Source organism: Alnus glutinosa, chromosome 14 (assembly GCF_958979055.1).
Source record: "Alnus glutinosa chromosome 14, dhAlnGlut1.1, whole genome shotgun sequence".
Lineage (NCBI taxonomy): Eukaryota > Viridiplantae > Streptophyta > Magnoliopsida > Fagales > Betulaceae > Alnus > Alnus glutinosa.
This window is the reverse complement of record NC_084899.1, coordinates 21,514,852-21,536,764: the sequence shown is the minus strand read 5'-3', so window position 1 is coordinate 21,536,764 and position 21,913 is coordinate 21,514,852. Positions and strand designations below refer to the sequence as shown.

Below are 21,913 nucleotides of genomic sequence, written 5' to 3'. Positions count from 1 at the left end.
CTTCTTCTTGTTACAATGAAATTTCTCTACAATAACAAAATGTCATCGCGCATACAAAACCTGAATATAAAAGCCATTTTCTCCTTGCTGATGTCTATGACAATTGAGAAACAAATGAAAAAAGAAAAAGTAAAAGAAAATTCAAAACAAGTGTCTGCAACCAAATACAAAGCCTACACCAACAAATCCCAGACAAAATGCCAAAGCCATGAACCATGTTACACCACTCCCATCCTCACCCCCATCCCCATCCCCTTCTTTCAACAATCCTTCCGCTCCATTTGATCCGCCATAGCCACAACCCTTCTGCTTCTGTGATTGCAATTTTGTAACTTGAAGCTCAAGCAATCTCACCCACTGCCGATAAGCAAACAACTGCGTTGCCTCCTGTAGGAAAGCATTGGAAACACAATCCCTCTCTTTAACCAGAGTTGCCGCTTTCTTTTCTGCCTCTCTTGCCCGCGTCTGTGACAACCTCAAGGCCTTCAAAAGCTCCAACTTCTCATTCTCGCTGCTGCTAATATACACGTGAAACTCTTCGTTATCGTCTTCTTTCCCCGTCACACTAAGTATCCTATTCATGGACGATACGACCGTCGTATCTGACCCCGTAAAAACCTTCGTGGGCGGAGGCAGATCACAGTTCTGCATGAGGTCAACACCAGGCTTTTGAGAAACCTCAAGACCCATCACCATCTCGTTCCCATCCAAAGCTTTAGAGTTCAACTTCTGGTTGTTCGATGCCCACCCTGCCATAGCTGACGCCTTCATCTTTCATGCATATAATATTTAGCTGATTCTGGTTGATTAGCCTTATGGGGCTTTGATCAGAATTTCCGAAAGAAAGGCCTGAGTGTTTGAAACGTGCAAGAAAGTGGGGGTTGGTGGTTGAAATGGTGATTGCGTTAAGAGTGGAGGAATGGGGATAACAGGTGGCTACCGTTTAGGCTTTAATATTACAAGTTGCTTTAAATATGGGAGAAATACGTTGCTTGTGTGCTCGGACAAACACATATATATATGTTACAAGTTTTTTGTTACTTTGCCAAGATTCCATCTAATACAATAATGGCTCAACCCTTTCCTCAAGAGTCAAGGGAAAGTTAAATATACAGCTTTCCAAAGGAGAATTAAGAATAAGTTCAATTAGGCTACTGTAGTTAAGAACAATCTCAAGATATGCCTTTTTAAAAAGGAAAAATATAAATTTATTTCCAGAGTTATTGCAATCAAGCCCAAAGCTTGAGGCCCAATTTGTATGAAGGCCTACTCACACAAGCTAAAAAGCCCGCTGCATGACATATAATCAAGCACTTTACTAGAGACCACCTTTAGGTAACCACACATTAAAAAGGTCGCGGCCACCCCATAAAACACGTATTCTACTCTTCCCTAAAACTTTCTCCATTACATTTTTTTTTTTCTCTCTCGTAACCATTTACTGACTTGAGCATCGGAGGCTTCCTAATCCTTGAAAGGCTGGCGGCTTTTCAATGACTTTCTGTATTGTTTTGCAGGAGCTTGTCGTCCGGTCTGGCTATGCAAAAATCTACTTCAATAATTAGTGTCGTCTGTTGAAACAATGTCCCTCATCTCTTTAAACGGTGGGACTGAGTTGATGAGTTCTCCCTCTTCTTCTTCATATTTCTGTTCACCTGTAGCAAATATGTGTTCGTTTGTGTTTATTGTAATGCCCATAAATTATTTAAATGTAAAACAACTTGGAGTGTTAACACTACTGCCTTGACAACAAAATGCACAACATAGAGATCATAAAGACTGTTAGAATATATTCAACTTATATAAATCAATAATATTATATTCAAAATATATTTAGAATATATTCTAACAAAGACATATCTCTAGGGCTCACAACATAGAGATCATAAAGACATTTCAGGTTCGCAAGAAAATGCTCATTTATCATTTATCAAAAATAGACATGCTTGCAAAATTTATTATTTTACAGTTTCAAGTGCGTTTAGTTATTTTGTACCTAAATTTCCCGTCAAAATCTCTACCTTAACTCGTCCAAACCGCATTCAAATGGTTGTTCGAACAGGTTTCCTCATTAGTACGGGTTCGCACGAGTCCACGTGCCTTATTTGAACATTTGTATCCCACGTTCGAACAACACACCATAGATTGTCTTCTTTGAGTCTTCCTCCCACCAAGCTCCCATGTTTCACATTTCTTGTCATAGAAAAGAAGTATGGACAACAAACAATGCATATGAATACATTAAATGATTAAATTCATCTTTATTTCCTTCTTATCAGCTTAAATTTTCATATAAATGGCGATTTAACAGCCTAAGCTTGATAAATATTTGATGAATGATTAGAAAACAAGGTAATAGTACAATGGTGAAAGAGTTGGGAGGTATTCTGAAAGTTGCAGGAGTGTTATCATGACCTTGCGGTGCTTTGAAGGGGAAGAATATGCAATGTAACCGATGAATTAGGGATTTCATTGCTAGAATTCTGGTAGTGGGGCATGGAAAAAGTTGGGGGGTTTGAAATTAGGGGTTTCATTTTTTTTTATTTTTTTTATTTTTTTATTTTTAATTCAGATTAGGGATTTCATTGTTCGGGTTTGGTAGTTGATGCATAGAAGGGAGGCAACACTACTCCCGAATCATTAAAGTAGAAGCTACTTTAAACTTTGAGTATGGACAAGTACAACTTGATCATTGAAGGAGATTTATTGGTAGTCATCCTCCCTCCTCTTGTGTAGACATGTCAAAAAAAAAAAAAAAAAAATAGAGTGAAAACTACATGCCCAACTCCCATCCACCGTATTAACATGACTGGAAAATACCATCATTCTCCTAATTAATTAATTGATTCATTCCTTTTCAACTCTTTTTTTGTATATATATATATATATATATATATATATATATATATATATATATATATATATATATATATATATATATAGAAAAAGCTTTTATTTATATTAATTAGGAGCCCTATTCTATTGGGCCTAAATTACCTAAGACTTGAGAAGGACCTGCCTCTACCTCCATTATAGATGCTTCAACGCTTGCCCTTTAACAAGGTAAACTTGACAAAATAATTCTCTACCATCAATTTTCTCAAGGCTATTTTATCAGGGGACGTTGACCACAGTCGTGAATTCTCTACCACAACCCCTTCATGGGCCTTTGGGTTAAATTTACTCGTCACACTTGTATTTTTGAGCTCTAGGTTTAACTCTTTGTCCATTATCTATGATGATGTAATCTTTTGTAAGGGCTCATTTCTTCTATATATATATATATATATATATATTTTCCGAAAAATATTTGGGGTACTATAACACTAATGTTTTTACAAGTTCACTTGGTAGTTCATATGACATTTATCACTTCGGTCACTAATTTAAATTGATAAGTCAATTTCTTTGCTTAATCATTTAATTCTAATCTAATGAAAATTTATAACAACACTCATCACTACCTCTCTGCCCCATATTGAACCACATAATCCTAATTCTCTCTTCCATTTTGAGACCTCACCACCTTCAACTACCTCCGAAACCCACCGCCGCTTGGTCATGCTACCATTGGCTTGCATCACCATCGAAACGTGACAGCCGCACCAACGTCGAAGTCTTCCGTGCCACTCCTAAGGGCTTTTGGGCGTGGTTCAGCCACCTCTTTTGGCCGATTATGATAGTGGCCAAAGTACCCCTATAATGAATTATCACCTAAATTTGTAAGCGTCATGTGAATTTAATTATTTAGTGATTGACATGGTAAGTATTATATGAACTACACATCAATTTATAATAATAGATTTATAGTAAAAATTATAGTACTCCTAAAACACTCATCGGTCAAATTTTCACTTGCTAGTATGTACCCCATATTGGTATAAAATTCAGTAAATCTAGTAATATAAAATATCCTAATTAAGCTCTGTGCATCCCCCCACCCGTCGTGTGTTTAGTAGAGAGAAGATTCCGACATCCTGTCCTAAGCAATCATTCTTTGTTTAATGCATTATAATCTTGTATAATATCTTAATCATGTGGATTAGCTAGCTTCTGATGCGCAGGTGGTTCTTTTATCACCAAGATGAAGGGTCTTTGTCTACAAGCCACTTTACCACTTATTACGGATGGAGCTTGCTACATTTCCCATAACAACTCCAGTCTACCCATTTGGTCATCGCCCTGGAATTCCCACCATCCCATCATTTATGCCTTAACCTAGGTTGCTTTCCAATCCTTCTAACCACTCCCTGGCCATAGCTGATCTCATACGCACTCTCCCTCTATGTCCTATGCTTTCTTTTTGACCCACCCACCGTTTCTTGAATCTTTAAAATTGTAATCCGTCAACACTACGAGAGAAAATACTTTTCCACAACATAATTGCATAATATTTGTATAACACAAGATATGTGAGTGGGACCTATATGAATACGACTAACCACATGGGTCCTTTTTTTTTATCGGCTAAGAGTTTCAAATGATTCCGCAGCTTCTTCAAGCTTAATTTGCATGATCTAGGGAGCTTGTTTGCAACCTCATCAGCCATCTTCTCTACTTAATTCCTTGGCTATCTCTTCCACAATTTGGATCACAAATTCCATTGTTGCCTAATACCCAATTCCAAGCAAATAGGCTTAAGAATAAAGAAATTAATCATATTCAGCTTGATCATTAGCAAGGATAAAACATAAACTACGTACATAGAATAATAATAGACAATACCATTAATCCCAAAAAAAATCGGAGCTTTAATATAACAAGTTATGACATTGCTTAACTTACAAGTCAAGTTTATATAAGTTTGGCCAAGCAACGTACTCTCCTTCATAATATATGATTATTACCCACTATCAAACTTGATATTTTATAGACTTGTCCATGCCATGCACCACATCCCTACTCTAATTGCAAAAAGAAGCATCCTATATATTCTACCATATCACACACTACTATTAGCTATAGTATTATTTATTCGAGAAATAAATACCTCGGAGATTTTTATTTTTTATTTTTTTTAGAGGTCTTAATATATGCATGTTGAAACATCACTTAGTTAAGCAAATTATATTGTATGCCACCAAAATTTTTTGGACCTATAGGAGCATAAAAATTGTCAATCTAATATAGGGCTTTTTATAATGCCCATGATGGTGGGATAATGGATGCATTTAGGTGGAAAATAAGATGGGTTCGCTACTAGTTGTCTACCAACATTGAATCCCCCTACCGATCTACATCGTTGCCGCTAATGCTGAGGTCTTTTTGTGATATGGCTAATGTTAAAAATTATATTTTTATTTTATAACTATTCTATAATGTTGATGTGTCAGTTCCAACAGACTCTTGATTTTTTTTTTTTTTTTTTTTTTTGTAAGTAAGGACTAATCTAAAAATTGTTTAAAACTGTCACGTTGGTATTGTGAGATATTTGTGAAATAAAAATATAGTTTTATTATATAAATAGTTGGACACTATATGAATGATCGCCCAACAAGCATATAATTTTTCTGGAATCAATGACTGTTCATAATTTATTTATCCACTCGAAATTAGATTTGTTAAAATTAAGTCACGACATATACATGACCTAATCTTAACAAGTCCAGTTTCGATTGAACTAGACCCAATACAAATCCATAGTTTTTTTATTTTTTATTTTTTTTTTTTATTTTTTATTTTTTATTTTTTTTATGTACGAATCTGGTCTGGGGAAAAAAGGAAGAAGATGATAAATTAAGAAGTTAATTGGAAGCAAGTATTTTTACTATTTAGTTGCTTTTCATATTCATGCATAGTTTTTTTGTTTTTTTGAACAAATGCATGGTACTTTGAATGATAACGATGTTGATAAATTAAGAAGTTGCGTAATTGTCACGTTTTTCATTTTTTTTTTCAAAAATAAAAAAATAAAATATATTTTGTTCACCACCGTCTTTTGCCCATCGATGATTGGTTCAGCAAAAAATACCAGCCTCCTTTTCCACCAATACCTGCATTTTCGGCAAAGTTAATGATTGACCTTTTTTTATTTTCTTATTTTTTATAGGCATTAATATTACAAAAATTGGAAAAAGAAAATAACAAAATAACAATGAGAGAATTTGCAAAGATGGTTTTTTTTTTTTTTTTAAAAAAAAATGTCTTCAAAGATAAAAAAAGAAAAATTTACTCCATTATAATTATTTTTGTATCAACTACAAGTCTACAACCATTTTTTTTGTGGTACTTTTTTCGATTGTATCTTTTAGACTCACATTTTTAATTTCGCCAAATTAAAACCCGATTTTATGAAGATTTTAAATCTAAGACTTTTGCTCATTTGTTCTTCAAATAAATAATCAGAAATGATGCGAAAATAATATTAGATTATTCTTATTAAAAAAATCAACCATCTTCTTGATTATCACTGCGTGCATACAATTTACTTCAAAGACAATCTGAATGGTCAGCACTTCAGACAAAAAATTGTAAGAAAGCTCTTATCAGATTCATTTGTCGTAATATGTGGGTGTGGGTTGTCCAAAACTTGTTGAGACAAGTGGGCTAAATAAGAGTTTTCTCAACAAATACATGTCTTAACAAGTGGGTGTGAGCTGCTCGAATCTTGTTGAGACAAGTGGACTACACAAGAGCTCTCTCAACAAATACCCGTCCTAACAAGTAGGTGTGGGATGCCTAAAACATGTTAAGATAAATGGGCTCCATAAAAACTCTCTCAACAGATACGTGTCTTAACGGGTGGATTTGGACTCCTTGAAACTTGTTGAGACAAGTAAATTCACAAGAGTTCCATCATATTTTGATCTAAATTATTAACAATCTAAATAGTAAAAAATTGTTAGAGTCTTGAAGATCTCAATTACTTAACAAATACTTGTCCCAACATGTGGGGTGTGAGCTACCATAAACTTGTTGAGATAGGTGGACTACATAAGAGGTCTTTCAACAAATACCCGTCCTAACAGGAGGGTGTGGGCTGCCTAAAACTTGTTGAGACAGACGCACTCCATAAGAGCTCTCTCAACAAATGCATGTCTCAATAGGTGGGTTCGGACTGCCTAAAACTTGTTGAGACAAGTAAATTTCATAAGAATTCTTTCATATTTATTATCTAAATTATTAACGTACAATCTAAATAGTAAAATTGTTGAAGTCTTGGAAATCTCAATTACTTAAAAAATACTTGTCCCAATAGGTAAGTGTGAGCTGCTCGAAACTTATTGAGACATGTGAATTACATAAGAGCTCTCTCAACAAATACCTGTCTCAACAGTTGAGTTTGAACCGCCTGAAACTTGTTGAGACAAGTAATTTTTTTATTATTATTCAATCAAAAAAACCCACTACAAAACAAAATTTTTTCACTTTTCTATAAAACATTCTCAAATTTTATATCACATCAATCATTTCTTACTACTATTCAAATAAATATTCCAATTCACAATCACTTACCAAACAAGCTCGAAATTGTTGGACTCTTTTGGTGATATCAATTACTTCAAACAAGCGTAGAACATGGGGGTTTGATGGAGTATCAGTCAACTCAACCTTTCATGCCTAAGATCCCACCAATTAAAGTTGGCTTGACCCGGCTTTATCATTGACCGTTGGTTCAGCACTCATACAATGACACAAATTCAAATCGGTGATTAATGACTTGTTTGGCAAAAGAATATATAAAGCTATAATACCTTTATTATTGCTTCAATTTTTTCAAATATCTATTTTCTGTCCAAACCCATTACTATTTACTTACATGTGGCCAACATTGCACGGTGAATTTTAAAATAATTTATATATATATATATATAAAAACCACTGAGGGTCGTCCTCAACTTGACGGATGGTCCGAGTACGACCACTTTATTAATTTTTGGTTATAAATTCAAATATCTATTTTCTGTCCAAACCCATTACTATTTACTTACATGTGGCTACAATTGCACGGTGAATTTTAAAATAATTTATATATATATATATAAAAACCACTGAGGGTCGTCCTCAACTTGACGGATGGTCCGAGTCCGATCACTTTATTAATTTTTGGATATAATTTATAATTATTTTTTTTTAAAAAAATAATAATTAAGATTTTAAAAAAATGATTCTTCCGGAGAACTCCACGAAATACGTTAACGCGGAAATGACTTGTTTGACTTCCAGTGAAGCGAGGAAAAACGAAGCTACCAAGTAAATGCAGTGGTTCTTCATTGAAAGCGACATGTCTCAAGAAATCAACAAGAGCATTAAAGCATTGTGGAAAAATATATTAAAAAACAAAAAAAAGAAGGGGAGAAAGAATCCCAAATTCTTTACTACCATCAACTCAATCCACCATGTTGTGGTGAAACATAGGACGCTGAGCAGTTTCAATGTCTTCTCTCCTTCTCTCTGTCTTTTTCTCCACACGCAAAGGTTTGAGCTTCTATCCCCTGTTTTGATCCTCCTCTGTTTCTTGCCCTGTTTTCGCTATGGCGTTTGATCCTAGAAAACGGCCATGTCCGACTACAGGAGATACCGCCTTTCCTCCTCCATCACATAATGAACTCCCGGAAAGCCAACATCAATTAGTGAAAATCAGTTTGATTATCACGGTTGGCATGATTGGTGGGGTTATTTTGGCTGGAATTGTATTTACAATTTTCAGGAAGTACTACTCGAGGAGGAATAGATCAAGGAGAAGAAATCCACCAATACTGTTTGCGACCGAAGAAGACTATCATGATGAAGATCATGGACCTGTGATTGAGCACCACATATGGTATATCAATACCGTGGGTGTCCAGCAATCTGTTATTGATTCTATCACGGTTTGCAAGTACAAAAAAGACGAGGGGTTAATAGATGGAACAGAGTGCTCTGTTTGCTTGAGTGAGTTTGAGGAAGATGAGAGTCTTAGACTCTTGCCAAAGTGTAGCCACGCCTTTCACCTCCCCTGTATAGATACCTGGTTGAGATCACACAAGAATTGCCCCTTGTGTCGTGCTCCTATAGTCAGCAGCAACGCTACCGGTTCTCAGGCAACTGCATCTGAGCCTAGTACGAGTTCTTCCGGTTCAAGCCAAGAAACCCATTTAGAGAATCTTGAGAATTATAATGGGGCGGAAAGCAGCCAAGTTGGAGAAGGCGGGACTAGTGAAGCTGCCGTTCGAGATCAAAGTTTTCACTCTTTGGCAATTGAGGATGGTGGGTGTGCTGAAATATCAAGTAAAAGTCTGCAGAATTCCGCCTCTGGGAAGTGCCATTCTCGAGTGCAAAGTAATCCGGCTGACAATCAAAGAGTCTTGGAAGAAGAAATACAACCGATGAGGAGGTCGGTTTCACTGGATTCGCCTTCTGCCGCAAGGATTTATCATGCTGTGGCTAATATTGTCACTGATCAAAGAAGTTCAGAATCCCATTCAGTACACCTGAAAAGTTTGAGTACAGACACTGTTGCTAAGCCGGATAGTGGTACTTCAAGCACATGCAAACTGAAGAAAAGTTCTTCAATTGGGCTTTCTCTGCAGAAGGGACCGATTTCCATGAAAAGGTCTTTTTCTTATAGCAGAAGGTTCTTGTCATCCAGAAATTGGAGAAGCGGGAGCACAATCCTTCCCTTGTGAAGATGAAGCTTTCAGAATCTTCGCATCCATAGTTTCAGGCTGGTGGCCAAACCGACAAACCAAGTGGTATTCTCAAGGAGCCTGGATATTAGCTACTCTTGTTTCTGCACCAAATATATGTTCCCTCATAAAACCATATTTTATAAACGAATGACTGTAATTTGGGTATTGTTATTGTAGTTAATATCTTGAACGGCTGATACTATATATATTTCAAGAGAAATATAATGATATTTCAGAAATTAGACTAATTCCATTTTTCGTTTCTTTAAACTTTTTCTTTTCATATAAATGTTTCTCTAACTAATATATATATATATATATATATTAGCTAATCTTTAGCAGCCATTTAGATTTTCATTTACATAATCAGCCGGGTGAATTAGAAGGGATCATTTACAAAAGATCAGCCTTTCCTAAGCAAATATGCCTCTTGATTGTCAAGGAAGAACAAGGCTAGGCTTCAGTGGCCAGAGGATCATGATTCCTGAAATGTTTTAACTTGAGGATTGGATGGAAGAGAATGAAAACAACCCTCTACAGATTTACACTAACAAATGCTTTTCCACCTCATATTACATATTTCTGCTTTGATTCCAATGCCCCAACCAGAAAATACAAGCTAACGAGTCTAGATTTTTACAGTGATGTGAAAGCCTAAAACAAGACATAACATACACTAGAAATGAAGAACTGACATATTTGATGGAGTCTTTCTGCTTCCAGCCATAGTTTCGCCTTCCACCCTCGAATTCTAATGGTAACACTCTTGGTTGACTTAAAAGCGTCACCTTTTTTTCTTGAGAAAATCTCTGATGATTTACTTTCCAGATCTTATTCAGCGGAATAAACACAACTAAAGTAGCTACCAACCGAATCTCCCTCTCCCTAAAAGCTTTCTCCCTCACAAAAAAACTCTCTCGACCTCCTCCCCCTAGATCTCTGTTCTTCCCTCCTCTCCAACCTCCTACCCATGTCCTCCTCCCCATTTCTCCTTTGTTTCTCTCTCATTTTCCTAGTCTATAGTTTTTTCTAGTTTTCTGTTTGGATTTTTAGAGGTTAGAAACCCACAACCTCCACCACTCAAATGCACCCCCTCCTCCATTGCCGGCCTCCGTTCAACCTTCATGCATCGCCCACTCCCACGCGTGGGCTACGTGCGCCGCCACTCCTTTTGGTCTCCTATAACAGATTTCCATATCCGGATCTGAACCTCAAAAATATCCGATCTTGGTAGTTCTATACCTCGCTGCCCCAGATGGTATGTCTTTCGCTACTGTACGTCTATGATCTATCTCCTAGTCTCCCTAACTCTCCCATAAGATAGACATGAGCTAAGTTTAAAAGGATTTCCTTTGTTGATGCCGGTGTGTCCACCACGGGCCACTACAAGTAACTTTGCTAACAGCTTTTTCAATGTCTCTTCCGCCACTGTACATCTATGATCTATTTCTTAGTCTCCCTAACTCTCTCATAAGATAGACATGAGCTAAGTTTAAAATGATTTCCCTTGTTGATGCCAGTGCGTCCACCACGGGTCACTACAACTAACTTTGCTAACAGCTTTCTCGATTCCCTTCTTCGCCTTCTAGGATTCCCTCCGAAGCTGTGCTTGGATTGCTGTCAAGAATGATTTTTTTTTTTTTTTTTTTTTGTCTTTTGTATTTTGGATTCTATAACTTTGTGTTTTGCATCTGCACCGTTTGTTTGTATTTGTTCTTACTCATCTAACATAATAATAATAATTAAAAAAAAAACCATTGAAGTATCAAAAGCAAAAAATAACCCCTAATGTCCTAAATGAAAAGGACTACTTTGATGTTCCCCAGAATCTCAACGAACACGTCTAGAAGTTATTAAGCACATGTCATTCATCACTTATTCGATTTCATGGATCCAAAAATGAAAAGGAAAATGCATTTGTAATGACAAATGCAATATCTCACTAAAGAAGACTATAAACACTTAGAATACCACATGGTCCACGTCCGGTACATGACTACAAGAAGCAGAGGAATTTGTACCCTCTGCAAAGGCTCAGAAGGCCAGCATTCTTCCTCAAGATCAAACATACATATGAAACTCCCTAAGTTATGCTCGTCCTCTCCAATTCTGTTTTTGTCAGAGAACCCGGGTTTTAAATGTAACACCAAACAGTATCCTCATATATTGGAAGGAGTAATTTTGGATTTTTGTGCAGCAGCCACGAGGAAATCCTTTCGATTTTCCAGACTTCATCTTCCGCTCCTTCCACTTTACTCTCTCAAACCAGAACGAAAACTCGAGTTCTGGTAAAATTAACTATAGCCAGCGAAGTAACCCTCCATTTTTCTGGTAAAATTATAGGTGACAACATAACGTATATTCTTTGAAACTGGGATCAAGGGAAACAAAATTAAGAATTCAAAAGGATTAATTATTGCCACTGTTAGAGGCACATCACTCTAGCTTGATGTCAAGCACGCAGGAAGATAAGGGATAAAAAGATCCTTGTCCTTTTCTGTGACACTCCTATCAGAGTGAAGCCTTCCGATCAATAATAAAAAGAAGGCTTTTCGTTTTTGACAGAAGCTCTTTGAACTCGGCCGATGCATATAATAGGTAAATGGGAAATTGGTGAAGCGGTTGATAGATATCAAAACACAAATTTTACATGCAGCTGAATATGGATATGTTGGATCTGAGCATTTTGAAGCCATTCTTTATTGGTTATCCAGCTGCATGCAATTGAGATATTGGATAGCTCGTCTCTTCCAATGCCTCATTAGGATATTCGGAACATGCTCTCCATCAGAGATGCCGGTTCTATCTTGATATCTCAACACCTCAGCTGTGACAAATCCAACAAAGAGAGCAAATCTATCCCTCATGCTTTACCAGTAGTCACCACATGAGCAGATTCCATTCCTGAAGTGATGAAAGCGCTTTACATCCCTCACAACAATCTCTGTGTTCACAATTTTGGTAATGAATTTAGTTGCTTCATGGCAATCCTCTCACACTCTTAAGGTTCTTTGTGATCAGTAATCTGGTTCCTGGCCCAGTGTTTAAGAGACCAAAAGCAATAGCAAGCCTCTCACTGTGATTACACAAACATTTTTTCTTTGACTTCCTCTTCAAAATCATGCAACACAAAACTCAGTCTTTGGAAGGTATCCAATAACTCTCATCTCATGATCCAACTTATCCAAAAGTTGCATAATATCTTCGTATTGATGGTGACTCTTATCTTCCATAAGAAAAGCATGGAGCTTCCCTTTCACTTCCACTACACTACACCCTGGTACTTTCTTCATCCCTGTCTTTTTCATGATTTTTCTGACACCAGCTACTTCCTCCCACTTCCTCACCTTGCCGTAGTAGTTAGAGACCAAAGCATAAACTCCCAAGTCATCCAGATTTAACTCAAGCACCTTTTTTGCAGCAATCTCTCCAATCAACAGCTTGCCATTTTTGCAGCAACCTGCCAGGAGGGCAACCCAAACAGCAAGCCCTGGTTCAGTATTCATGGAATCTATTAGCTCACGAGCCTCTTCAACACGTCCTGCACGAGCCAAAAGATCAACCATACAAGCATAATGCTTTTCAGCTGGAGGGATCTTATATTTGCTAACCATGAGATTAAACCAGTATTGACCTTCTTGCACAAGACCTGAGTGACTAAAGGCCGAGAGTAGAGAAGCAAAAGTAGCATGATCTGGTTTTAGATTAGTTTTTGTCATCTCTAAGAAGAGCGACAGAGCTTCTTTTCCATGCCCATGAATTCCATAGCTGGTAATCATTGCATTCCAACAGATTAAGTCTTTGGATTTTATCTTATCAAAGAGAGTACGTGCCCAGGAAAGGGCTCCACATTTTGAATACAAATCAATCACTGCAGTACCTAAAACTTGATCAAAATCAAGTCTTCTCACAATATATCCATGTACAGATTTGCCCAATTTCAAAAATCCAACTTGGGAACATGCTAGAAGTGCACCCAAAAGAGACACTAAATCCGGTCTGTATCCACAACTCTGCATCTCTATCAAGAATTCCAGTGCATTCCCTGCAAAACCATTTTGAGCAAAGCCAGAAATTAATGCACCCCAAGATACGACATTCTTACAAGGCATCTTCTTGAATACCCTACAAGCAAGCCCCAAATGTCCATTCTTTGCGTACATATCCAAAAGGCTGGTTTGAACTACAACATCCATAGGAAAATCTCTCCGAATCAAATACCCGTGAATACCAGGACCCAAGTTTGAGTCCCCAAGATTCGCACAAGCCTGTATCAACCCCACCATCACAACCCCATCTCCTTCCATTCCCTCCTTCTGCATTCGCCTATACATATCAACTGCTTCTATTGGCCGTCCACTTTGTGCAAACCCACTTATCATAGTTGTCCAACAAACAAGATCCCTTCGCGGCATCTTATCAAACACTGCAATCGCTTCATCCATCTTCCCACACTTTGCATACAAATTCAAAACAGAAGACCCAACAAACACATCAAACTCATACCCACAATCAACTGCTCTACACCAAATTTCCTTCCCCGTTTTCAAATCCGACAAGCTCGTGCATGCCTTGAGGGCCACCGTGAAAGTTGAGCTATCTGGTCTAACACCTTCCAAGATCATCCGATGATATAGATTTAGAACTTCAACTGGGTACTCTTTATGCGAATATGCAATGACCATGGCATTCCACGCATCTATGCCTCGTTGAGGCAATACTTCAAACACTTTCCGGGCAGACATAATATCGCCTGTGCGTGCATACGATGCAATTACTCGGCCACTGGAGTTTCCATGGTCGAAGAGACCAGTCAAGACCATGAGAGCATGGACTTTAGCTATGGACGCTTTGTCTTTAAAGCCTAAGAGGAGCGGTTTGAGGCGCTTCGGCCACGGAAGTAAGTTAAGTAACTGCATCTATGTATGAGAAGCTGAAACTTCAACTCTACGCTGTTCCTACAGAGTTAGTTTATAGCCGTTGAAAACAGAAACACAAACGGAGGGAATGAAAACAGGTTCTGACTTTAATATTATTTTTTATTTTTTTATTTTTATAAATGTGACTTCAATATTTGACTCTGATAAAATGTTGATATATTTTCAATCCATTTTTGAAATATTTTTTTTAATACAATTTATTTATTTAATTTTTTTTTTTTTGTAAGAAATACAATTTATTAAATTCACATAGGTTTAAAATAAATAATCTATTAAATTAGCGGACAGTCCAAAACTTATTTGCTAAATCACAAGCAATTTGTGCGGCTGACATCCCAGTCCTTTTTTTTGACCTTTTAATCGCAACCGTTGGATCTGCTTATTAACTTTATCTGCCGTGTTCCAACGAGTGCCAACTGTGGAGTGAATTATGGGCGGGAAGACTCGTCTGGAAAAACAGGAAACCCCTAAACATGGCCTTACGGCTTACAGCATCCTTTTGAGCCATCGTGATTAACGTCGGCAACTCGCTGCTGAGATTGCTTCGTTTGCATCGGGAGGAGAGAGGTTTCCCACAACGGTCACCTTCTTTCAGGCTACGGTGGCAGGCATAATCCCACAACGGTCACCTTCTTTCAAGCTACTCTCCCTCACCAGCTTCTGCCATATTCAAAGATCTCCAAACCCATTTTGAACTCCGTGTGACAAGAGGCTTCTGATGGACTTGACTCTTGAGGTGATGTGCGATCTGATACAAACCCTCTTCTACAGTACAATCCTTGAGTTTATTTTTCCATTCAGTCGCCCCTGTTTGATGCTCATCGTGCTACCCACACCCACCAAAAACCTGAAGAGTGAAGACCACACCCTAAAATGAGACCTTTTGGGGGAAGCACCTCCACACCATGGGCCCAAAAACACGGCCTTAGAGGGTGGGTATTGCGTATAATCCTACTACTTTCTTCTTTACAGCCCTTCTGTGCTTGGTTTTTTGAATGTTTTCGCTTCTTACCCTTTGTGCTTGGTTTTCTGAAGTTATGCTCGTTAGTTTTCTGAATGTTTTCGTGCAAGAATCACAAATGCTGGTGTTTGGGCATGCACCGTGACTCCAACCCTGTTAGAGAATTATTAAACGATTAAATCAAGAAATAGGATAGAGAAAGATACTGAATTCGATTTCCGTCGTTCATCCTAGTTTTTCAGTAAAAACATTTCGCGTGGTGGCTCTAGTTGTTAGAAAATATATTTCCTATTTCGAAAGGAAATATATTAAAATTATATTATGTTATAAGATTATTGTAATCAAGTTTAATCAGATTCGATTATCATATTTATCTATCTCAATTCTCCTCTAAATATGAGTTTTGTATTGTAAAATTATTAAGAAATAAAGCAAAATGTAGCGATTTGGGTTTTATCTTGTAAAGGTGGATCATAGACAATTCATTGGGTTTATTTTTCTTTATTCCGCTTTGTCTTTAATTTTTATTTGATTTTCTTTTCTTTCACTAGTTGTTATTCAACATGCATGATCTCTGTTTCTTTTCCATGAAAATCTGTTATGGGTGGTTTTTTCTCTCTCTGTTGCCTTCCTCTGGTCGTTGCATAGACAAAAAAAGTATCACTAAATTTGAATGTTTACAACGGTTGCACAGTTTATTGATCTGCTAATTTCCTTTCTGAACATGCTCATGCAGCTAGCTCGAGCTGTGATTCTTTACCCAACCGAATGGATTGTCACTCTTGCTTTTTGATTTAGTGGGGTTCGCATTCTGATCAAGATTCTTATGCTCACACATGACAAACTATTAAGACTAGGCTTACGTTGATCTCTCTAAACATAAACAACCATTTGGATTGAAAGAATAATTCTTCAAACTAGTGTAGAGCAAACCAAAGGGGCTTCAGTTACTATCAATCTGTTTCGTTGCTCTGCTGATGTAGCAAATTAGGAGACACAAGTTGAATTTTTCTGCAAAAGCTGAGCAATGACAAACTATAAATTATGCCAGTTATGTTTGTGCCTTAATTAGTTCTTCATCTCAGATGTTCCAGCTTCTAAAACTGCTTAGAAACATTTTTGGTCTTAGCCCTACTTGAGTTGTATAAAATTTCAATCACTTGGGGGAAAAGATCCTGCTAAAAGCCATATGAATGGAAACTGAAAGTTTAGCATTAGCCATTAGGTACAAAAATTGAAATCATCATATCCAAAGGTAACTCAACTATCCTGTAACTGTAAGCCTCACTCTTGATGATGAACGAGTAGGAGATGGATCCATTAGATTTAATAAACCTCCCTATTTATGTTGTTCTAAACATGGCTCAATATGGGACGCTTGACATGAGTACTATGATACAAAATCCCCCTTTTGTTACATTCTCATTTGATTTGTAAGTGAAAAACCACGGAGTTTTGAAATTTGAGACTATATGGTTGCAAGTAACTCTCTATACTATTGCCTGAAATAGCATTGTTCGAAAGCTTCAGTACGAATATCCAAACACACCCTTTGCCTTCTTGTTTTGTATTGCCTCTCTTGGAATTTGGTATCATAAATGTGTGGCAAAAGTTAATGGCAGCTAATATGTCCATTTATTTGGGATTTAGATGGAACACAAACCTCACTGCGGCACATGTGGGGAATATATGAAACTATTTAGGACCAAATATGGCCGTTGGTTCTATTGGTGTCCACTTGGCAAGGTGAATATCACTGACCTTATTCATTATACAAGTAGGTTCATGCAAAAGTAATATTATTCTAATGCCTGGTTTGTGTTTTGCAGTACCATGGTAGGTGTTGTATTTGGGTTGATGAATATTACCTGGGAAATGTTTCGCAGGACCATCATAGGAGTTTGTATTTGGGCTGATGGGGTTGATCAATATGACTCGGAAGAAGTTTTGCAGGACAATCATAGGAGTTGTATTTGTGCTGAAGAAGGGGTTGATGAATATAATAAACCAGAGGAGCTCCGGCAAAGAGCACAAATTGGATGGCAAGTGAAGGTGACGGCGACGGATATTATTTGTGGCATTGTCATGGGGCAGTTGCTGTTTGTTATACTGATGTTGTTATTATTGTTGGTTAGTAGTTCTCATGAATGTTTGGAGTTCGTTTTCATGTGACTGATGAACTGTGCTGGCAGAAACTGTTAACAGATTGCATGGGGCCTTTTTAATTAATTGCATTACTTCTCAGTTATGAATGTACATATTTTGTTCTTGCCAGATCTTTTCATTTTACTCTTGCTAGATTAAAGTTATAAAGTTTGTTCTAGAGAAGATTTCCGTGTACCCAGTGAATATCATAAACAGTTGGACCAAACTCACTCTGAAAGGAAAATAATATAAAGATCACTTTTTTTTTTTCCATTTTATGCTCCAACATAGACAGTTTCTGGACTATATTTTGTGATTGGCCTTGAATTGCTTTTTGTTGCTAATTGGAGATTTACAAAGAAGCATATCTTGGCCCATTTTAAAATGGCCTTGAATTATGTGTACAATCATAAATTAAACAGGCAATGGTATTATGGATATTACAGAAAGCTTGTAAGTTGTAATGGAATGGGATTCCCTACAATCCTCCCTGTCTGGATGGTAAGAAATTCCTTGTAATTGTTCTGTTCAGACAAGTGAGTCTCATCAATATTCTGTTACAATTACCTGTTTGATTATAGGGAGCCTTCAGACAAGTGAGTCTCATCAATATTCTATTACAATTACCTGTTTGATTGTAGGGAGTCTGAGCACCTGCTCGGATAGATGAATCCTATCGGAAGCGTCTCACAATTGAAGGAAGCTTCTGACACTTTAAAAATGAATTTGTTCCAAAGCATGCGGATAAATGCATGAAAAAGGAAGAAAAGAAAAGGCCAAGCTACGTTGGATTCCCAACCCTGCATAAGAATCCAAGCTTTTTTTTTAGATGTCTTTCCAGCGCAACTAGCTATAGCTTCCACCTCCAAATCAAACCCCCCAAATTCTTTGCCACAATATATCATTTTGGTCTAGATTTAATTATCATTAATTATTCTGTGTTCAACAATAGCATAAATTCAAGTTGTATTGGCCAAGCCTCACCCCAAAAGTTGCATTAAGGCAATAGGAACTCTCATATTTTTACATGGTATTAAAGTATAGATTTGAGTTCGAATCTTGACTCTTTAATTTATCTTTATTTTTAATTAAAAATAATCCACGTGTTAAGTCTCAATTGTTGATAGAGAATTTCAACGCACACTTGAGGGGACTGTTAGCATATAGTTAAATAATTAAATATAACATCCTTTTTTATTAAGAGAAACTTCACTTATCATCTCTAATCTTCATCACTTTTACAATCATACCCTTGTACTTTAAAAAATGTCAATTTAGTGTATCCATCTTTCAATTTCAACATTCGTTAGGATTTTCCTTTAAATTTTGTCAAAATTTTCAAAATACTAATTTTTTTAATATATATATATATATATATATATATATATATATATGCAACATCTAAATCTTTGCAATTTTTTTTTTCCTTAAAAAAAAGGGACGATTTGAGAATTTAGACACCCCTCCATTAGGATTTTCCGTTAAATCCTAACAAATGGTTGAAATAGAAAAAAATAGAAAAATTAATACACTAAATTGACACTTTTTAAAGTTTTAAGGGTATAATTGTAAAAATGATGAAAGATCGGGGTAGTAAGTGGGGTTTTTTATTTTATTAACTTAAACTTTTAAGATAAATAATGTTTTAACATGTTTGTTTTTAGAAATGGACATATCTTGTGATTCCAACATAATATGGAGGCAAAATTGGTGACGTTGGAAAGCTTATTAAAATTGCTACAATTTTTGTATTTCACAAAATTTCTTAATTCCAACGTTTATTAGGTCAAAACTATCTATCAATAAAAATACGAAAATCTGTTGTCACAAAGTTGGATAAGGGTTGTTTTGTAATTTTCCTTTTCAATGCTTCAACCCTAATTCTATTTAAGACCGATAAAATGATCCGACAGTAGTGGAAGCAGTGGCAGCTTGGAGGGCTGTTAATATTTGTTGCAAGATGGGGTTTCAGCGGGTGATCTTGGAAGGCGACTCATTGATCACTGTCTCAGCTTTGTGCAAGGATTCTCCATGCTAGAGCAGCTTCGACCAATTGATTGAGGATACTAGAACGTGGCTTCATAGTCTCCAATCATTTGAAGTAAGGCACATTCATAGGGATGCAAACACAGCAGCCTATCAAATAACAAAGTTAGCTTTGATGCAGATGTTAGACCGTCTGTAGTTGAAGGAATGTCCTTCCTCTATCTATAATAGTGTTATGTCTTTCTTTATTGATTAATGATTTTCATATATATATAAGCCCAATAAAGGATGACATGGCCGACTAGTATTTTATTATTAATTAAATAATTGAATTGGGGTGGGAAATGATTTGTTGTTTTTGCCTAACTCAAAGATTTCTAGGGATAATTACACTTAACCCCACTGATTTATCCACGGTGTGGCGATTTACCCCCCAATATACCAAAATTGGTACATGACCCCCCCGAACTTGCCAACGTGTGGCAAAATCAACCTTCTGTCCAATCGACCGTTCATTTGGACGGAAAGTCGGTCACGTGCAAGTCACGTGACTTGGGGAGGGTCTCTGTCTTAAACGGTCACGTGACTTGCACGTGACCGACTTTCCGTCCAAACAAACAGTCGATTGGACGGAAGGTTGATTTTGCCACATGTTGGCAAGTTCGGGGGGTCATGTACCAATTTTGATACATTGGGGGGTAAATCGCCACACCGTGGATAAATTAAGGGGGTTAAGTATAATTAACCCAGATTTCTAAGTCAATTATTTTTTTTTTTTTCCTCAAAAAGCTATTTGTAAATAGGTGAAACTCCGTGGACTCATTTGGCATTTTCCCTAAACAAAAAGAGATTAGGGCCTCAATTCAACAAAAGTTGAACTTCTCTTTTTGACATGGACACTTGAGGATTTGTTCCGAAGCATGAGGAATAAAAGGCATTCCATTGAAATACCATCAATATATAAATAAAAAGGTAGGGCTAAGGTGACATTTCACCATGCAATTTCTATTTTTAATTCAACAGGCAATTTGTTGGTTTCTGTATTATGCGAATATAAACGCATGCAAAGGGTCCAATAGCTTCTCATTATCGGTCACAAAAGTAGATGATAGATGTGATGAGTATTCTATTATTAGGCGGTTCGAATTTTATAAAATTTAGAATAAAATTCGTGCTCTGCAAGGAATTTTTTATTATAATTTAATTTTAAAATTAAATACGTTTTTATTGTATTTTTCATTATAGGTTAAAAAATACTTGTAAAATAATATATCATATGATTCACTTGAAATATATGGACCAGTTCATTTTACTTGAATGATCGGTTTTCTCCTTAAATGACTGGTTCAATGGTTAAAAAATATAGGTTCATGTCACGTGTCATAATTCTAGGCTAACTTTAAGTTAGAACTCGGCTTATATATATATAATGCTTTACTTAAATGATCGATTTTTTACTTAAAGGAAGAGAGAGAGAAGTAGAAATTAGTGAGAATTTAATGATAGTAAAATTTGACATTTCTATTATTTTTTTTATTTAATATAAGAGAGTTAATTATGCATATTAAAAATACACCGTTTATTTCACTTGAAATATATGGACTGGTTCAATTTTACTTAAATGATTGGTTTTCTACTTAAATGACCGGTTGAATGTTTAAAAAATATGGGTTCACGCCACGTGTCATAATCTTAGGCTAACTTTAAGTTGGAACTCGGCTTTTATATAGATGATTCAGGCAATTTAAGAGGGTTGTGGAGCTGTTTGTTTTGAAGTCTGAACAGTCTAACATGCGAGATCCACTTGCCGAGACATGTATGATGTGTTTGGCATTAGATTTCGTAAACAAAAAGTGCAATTTTAAACTAAATCACAAAAAAAATATTGCGTTTTAAAAAAAAATTATGATTTGAAAAATGTAAAAAATCTACATTTCTAAATCACATGCAATTTGGTGCTAACTGCATTTTTTAAAATTATATTTTGCAATCGTAAACTCAAACGGCCGTATAAGCCTGCAACGCCTCAAATTCGGGCACCCTAATAACAGCCACTTCGATGATAGAAGTTTTTTAATGTGCAAGATGATCATCTAGATGATCGCTTTAGCCAATTGGTACCCACCGGCCGGGGGAGGCTAGTACTGCTGCATGTTCACCAACCTTTTATAATATAATGTAAGAAAATATATAGAAGCAGGACGCCTTGTGGATTCATGACGTTGATGTTCCACTTGCTTTTAGGTGCTGATCATGGCGGGTGGCAGTAT

At 36.5% G+C, this 21,913-nt stretch overlaps 4 protein-coding genes across 4 annotated transcripts; 2 read left to right on the top strand and 2 right to left on the bottom strand.

Annotated features, from left to right (window-relative positions):
- Window positions 1–141: 141 nt before the first annotated feature.
- LOC133856813 (uncharacterized) lies at window positions 142–756 on the bottom strand. The gene has a single exon (XM_062291856.1). It carries the CDS (start codon window positions 754–756, stop codon window positions 142–144), a length of 615 nt encoding a protein of 204 aa, XP_062147840.1.
- Window positions 757–8,274: 7,518 nt separating this feature from the next.
- LOC133857183 (E3 ubiquitin-protein ligase RING1-like) lies at window positions 8,275–9,859 on the top strand. Its single transcript, XM_062292335.1, has one exon. The coding sequence runs from the start codon at window positions 8,475–8,477 to the stop codon at window positions 9,606–9,608; it is 1,134 nt and encodes a 377-aa protein (XP_062148319.1). The 5' UTR covers window positions 8,275–8,474; the 3' UTR covers window positions 9,609–9,859.
- A 1,698-nt stretch (window positions 9,860–11,557) lies between these two features.
- Window positions 11,558–14,592, bottom strand: LOC133857181 (putative pentatricopeptide repeat-containing protein At3g25060, mitochondrial). Its single transcript, XM_062292334.1, has one exon. The coding sequence runs from the start codon at window positions 14,528–14,530 to the stop codon at window positions 12,731–12,733; it is 1,800 nt and encodes a 599-aa protein (XP_062148318.1). The 5' UTR covers window positions 14,531–14,592; the 3' UTR covers window positions 11,558–12,730.
- A 660-nt stretch (window positions 14,593–15,252) lies between these two features.
- LOC133856917 (uncharacterized) lies at window positions 15,253–17,716 on the top strand. Its single transcript, XM_062291966.1, has 3 exons — window positions 15,253–15,483; window positions 17,163–17,258; window positions 17,342–17,716. The coding sequence occupies exons 2-3, from the start codon at window positions 17,224–17,226 to the stop codon at window positions 17,682–17,684; spliced, it is 378 nt and encodes a 125-aa protein (XP_062147950.1). The 5' UTR covers window positions 15,253–15,483; window positions 17,163–17,223; the 3' UTR covers window positions 17,685–17,716.
- The last annotated feature ends 4,197 nt before the right edge of the window (window positions 17,717–21,913 follow it).

What these genes read in the sequence shown, in the direction of transcription:
- LOC133857181 (XM_062292334.1), bottom strand. Translation starts at nt 14,530, where the DNA reads ATGCAGTTACTTAACTTACTTCCGTGGCCGAAGCGCCTCAAACCGCTC.
- LOC133856917 (XM_062291966.1), top strand. Translation starts at nt 17,224, where the DNA reads ATGGCCGTTGGTTCTATTGGTGTCCACTTGGCAAG. An exon ending in ATTGGTGTCCACTTGGCAAG is followed by an intron (nt 17,259 to 17,341) that starts GTGAATATCACT and finishes TGTGTTTTGCAG; the next exon opens with TACCATGGTAGGTGTTGTAT.
- LOC133857183 (XM_062292335.1), top strand. Translation starts at nt 8,475, where the DNA reads ATGGCGTTTGATCCTAGAAAACGGCCATGTCCGACTACAGGAGATACC.
- LOC133856813 (XM_062291856.1), bottom strand. Translation starts at nt 756, where the DNA reads ATGGCAGGGTGGGCATCGAACAACCAGAAGTTGAACTCTAAAGCTTTG.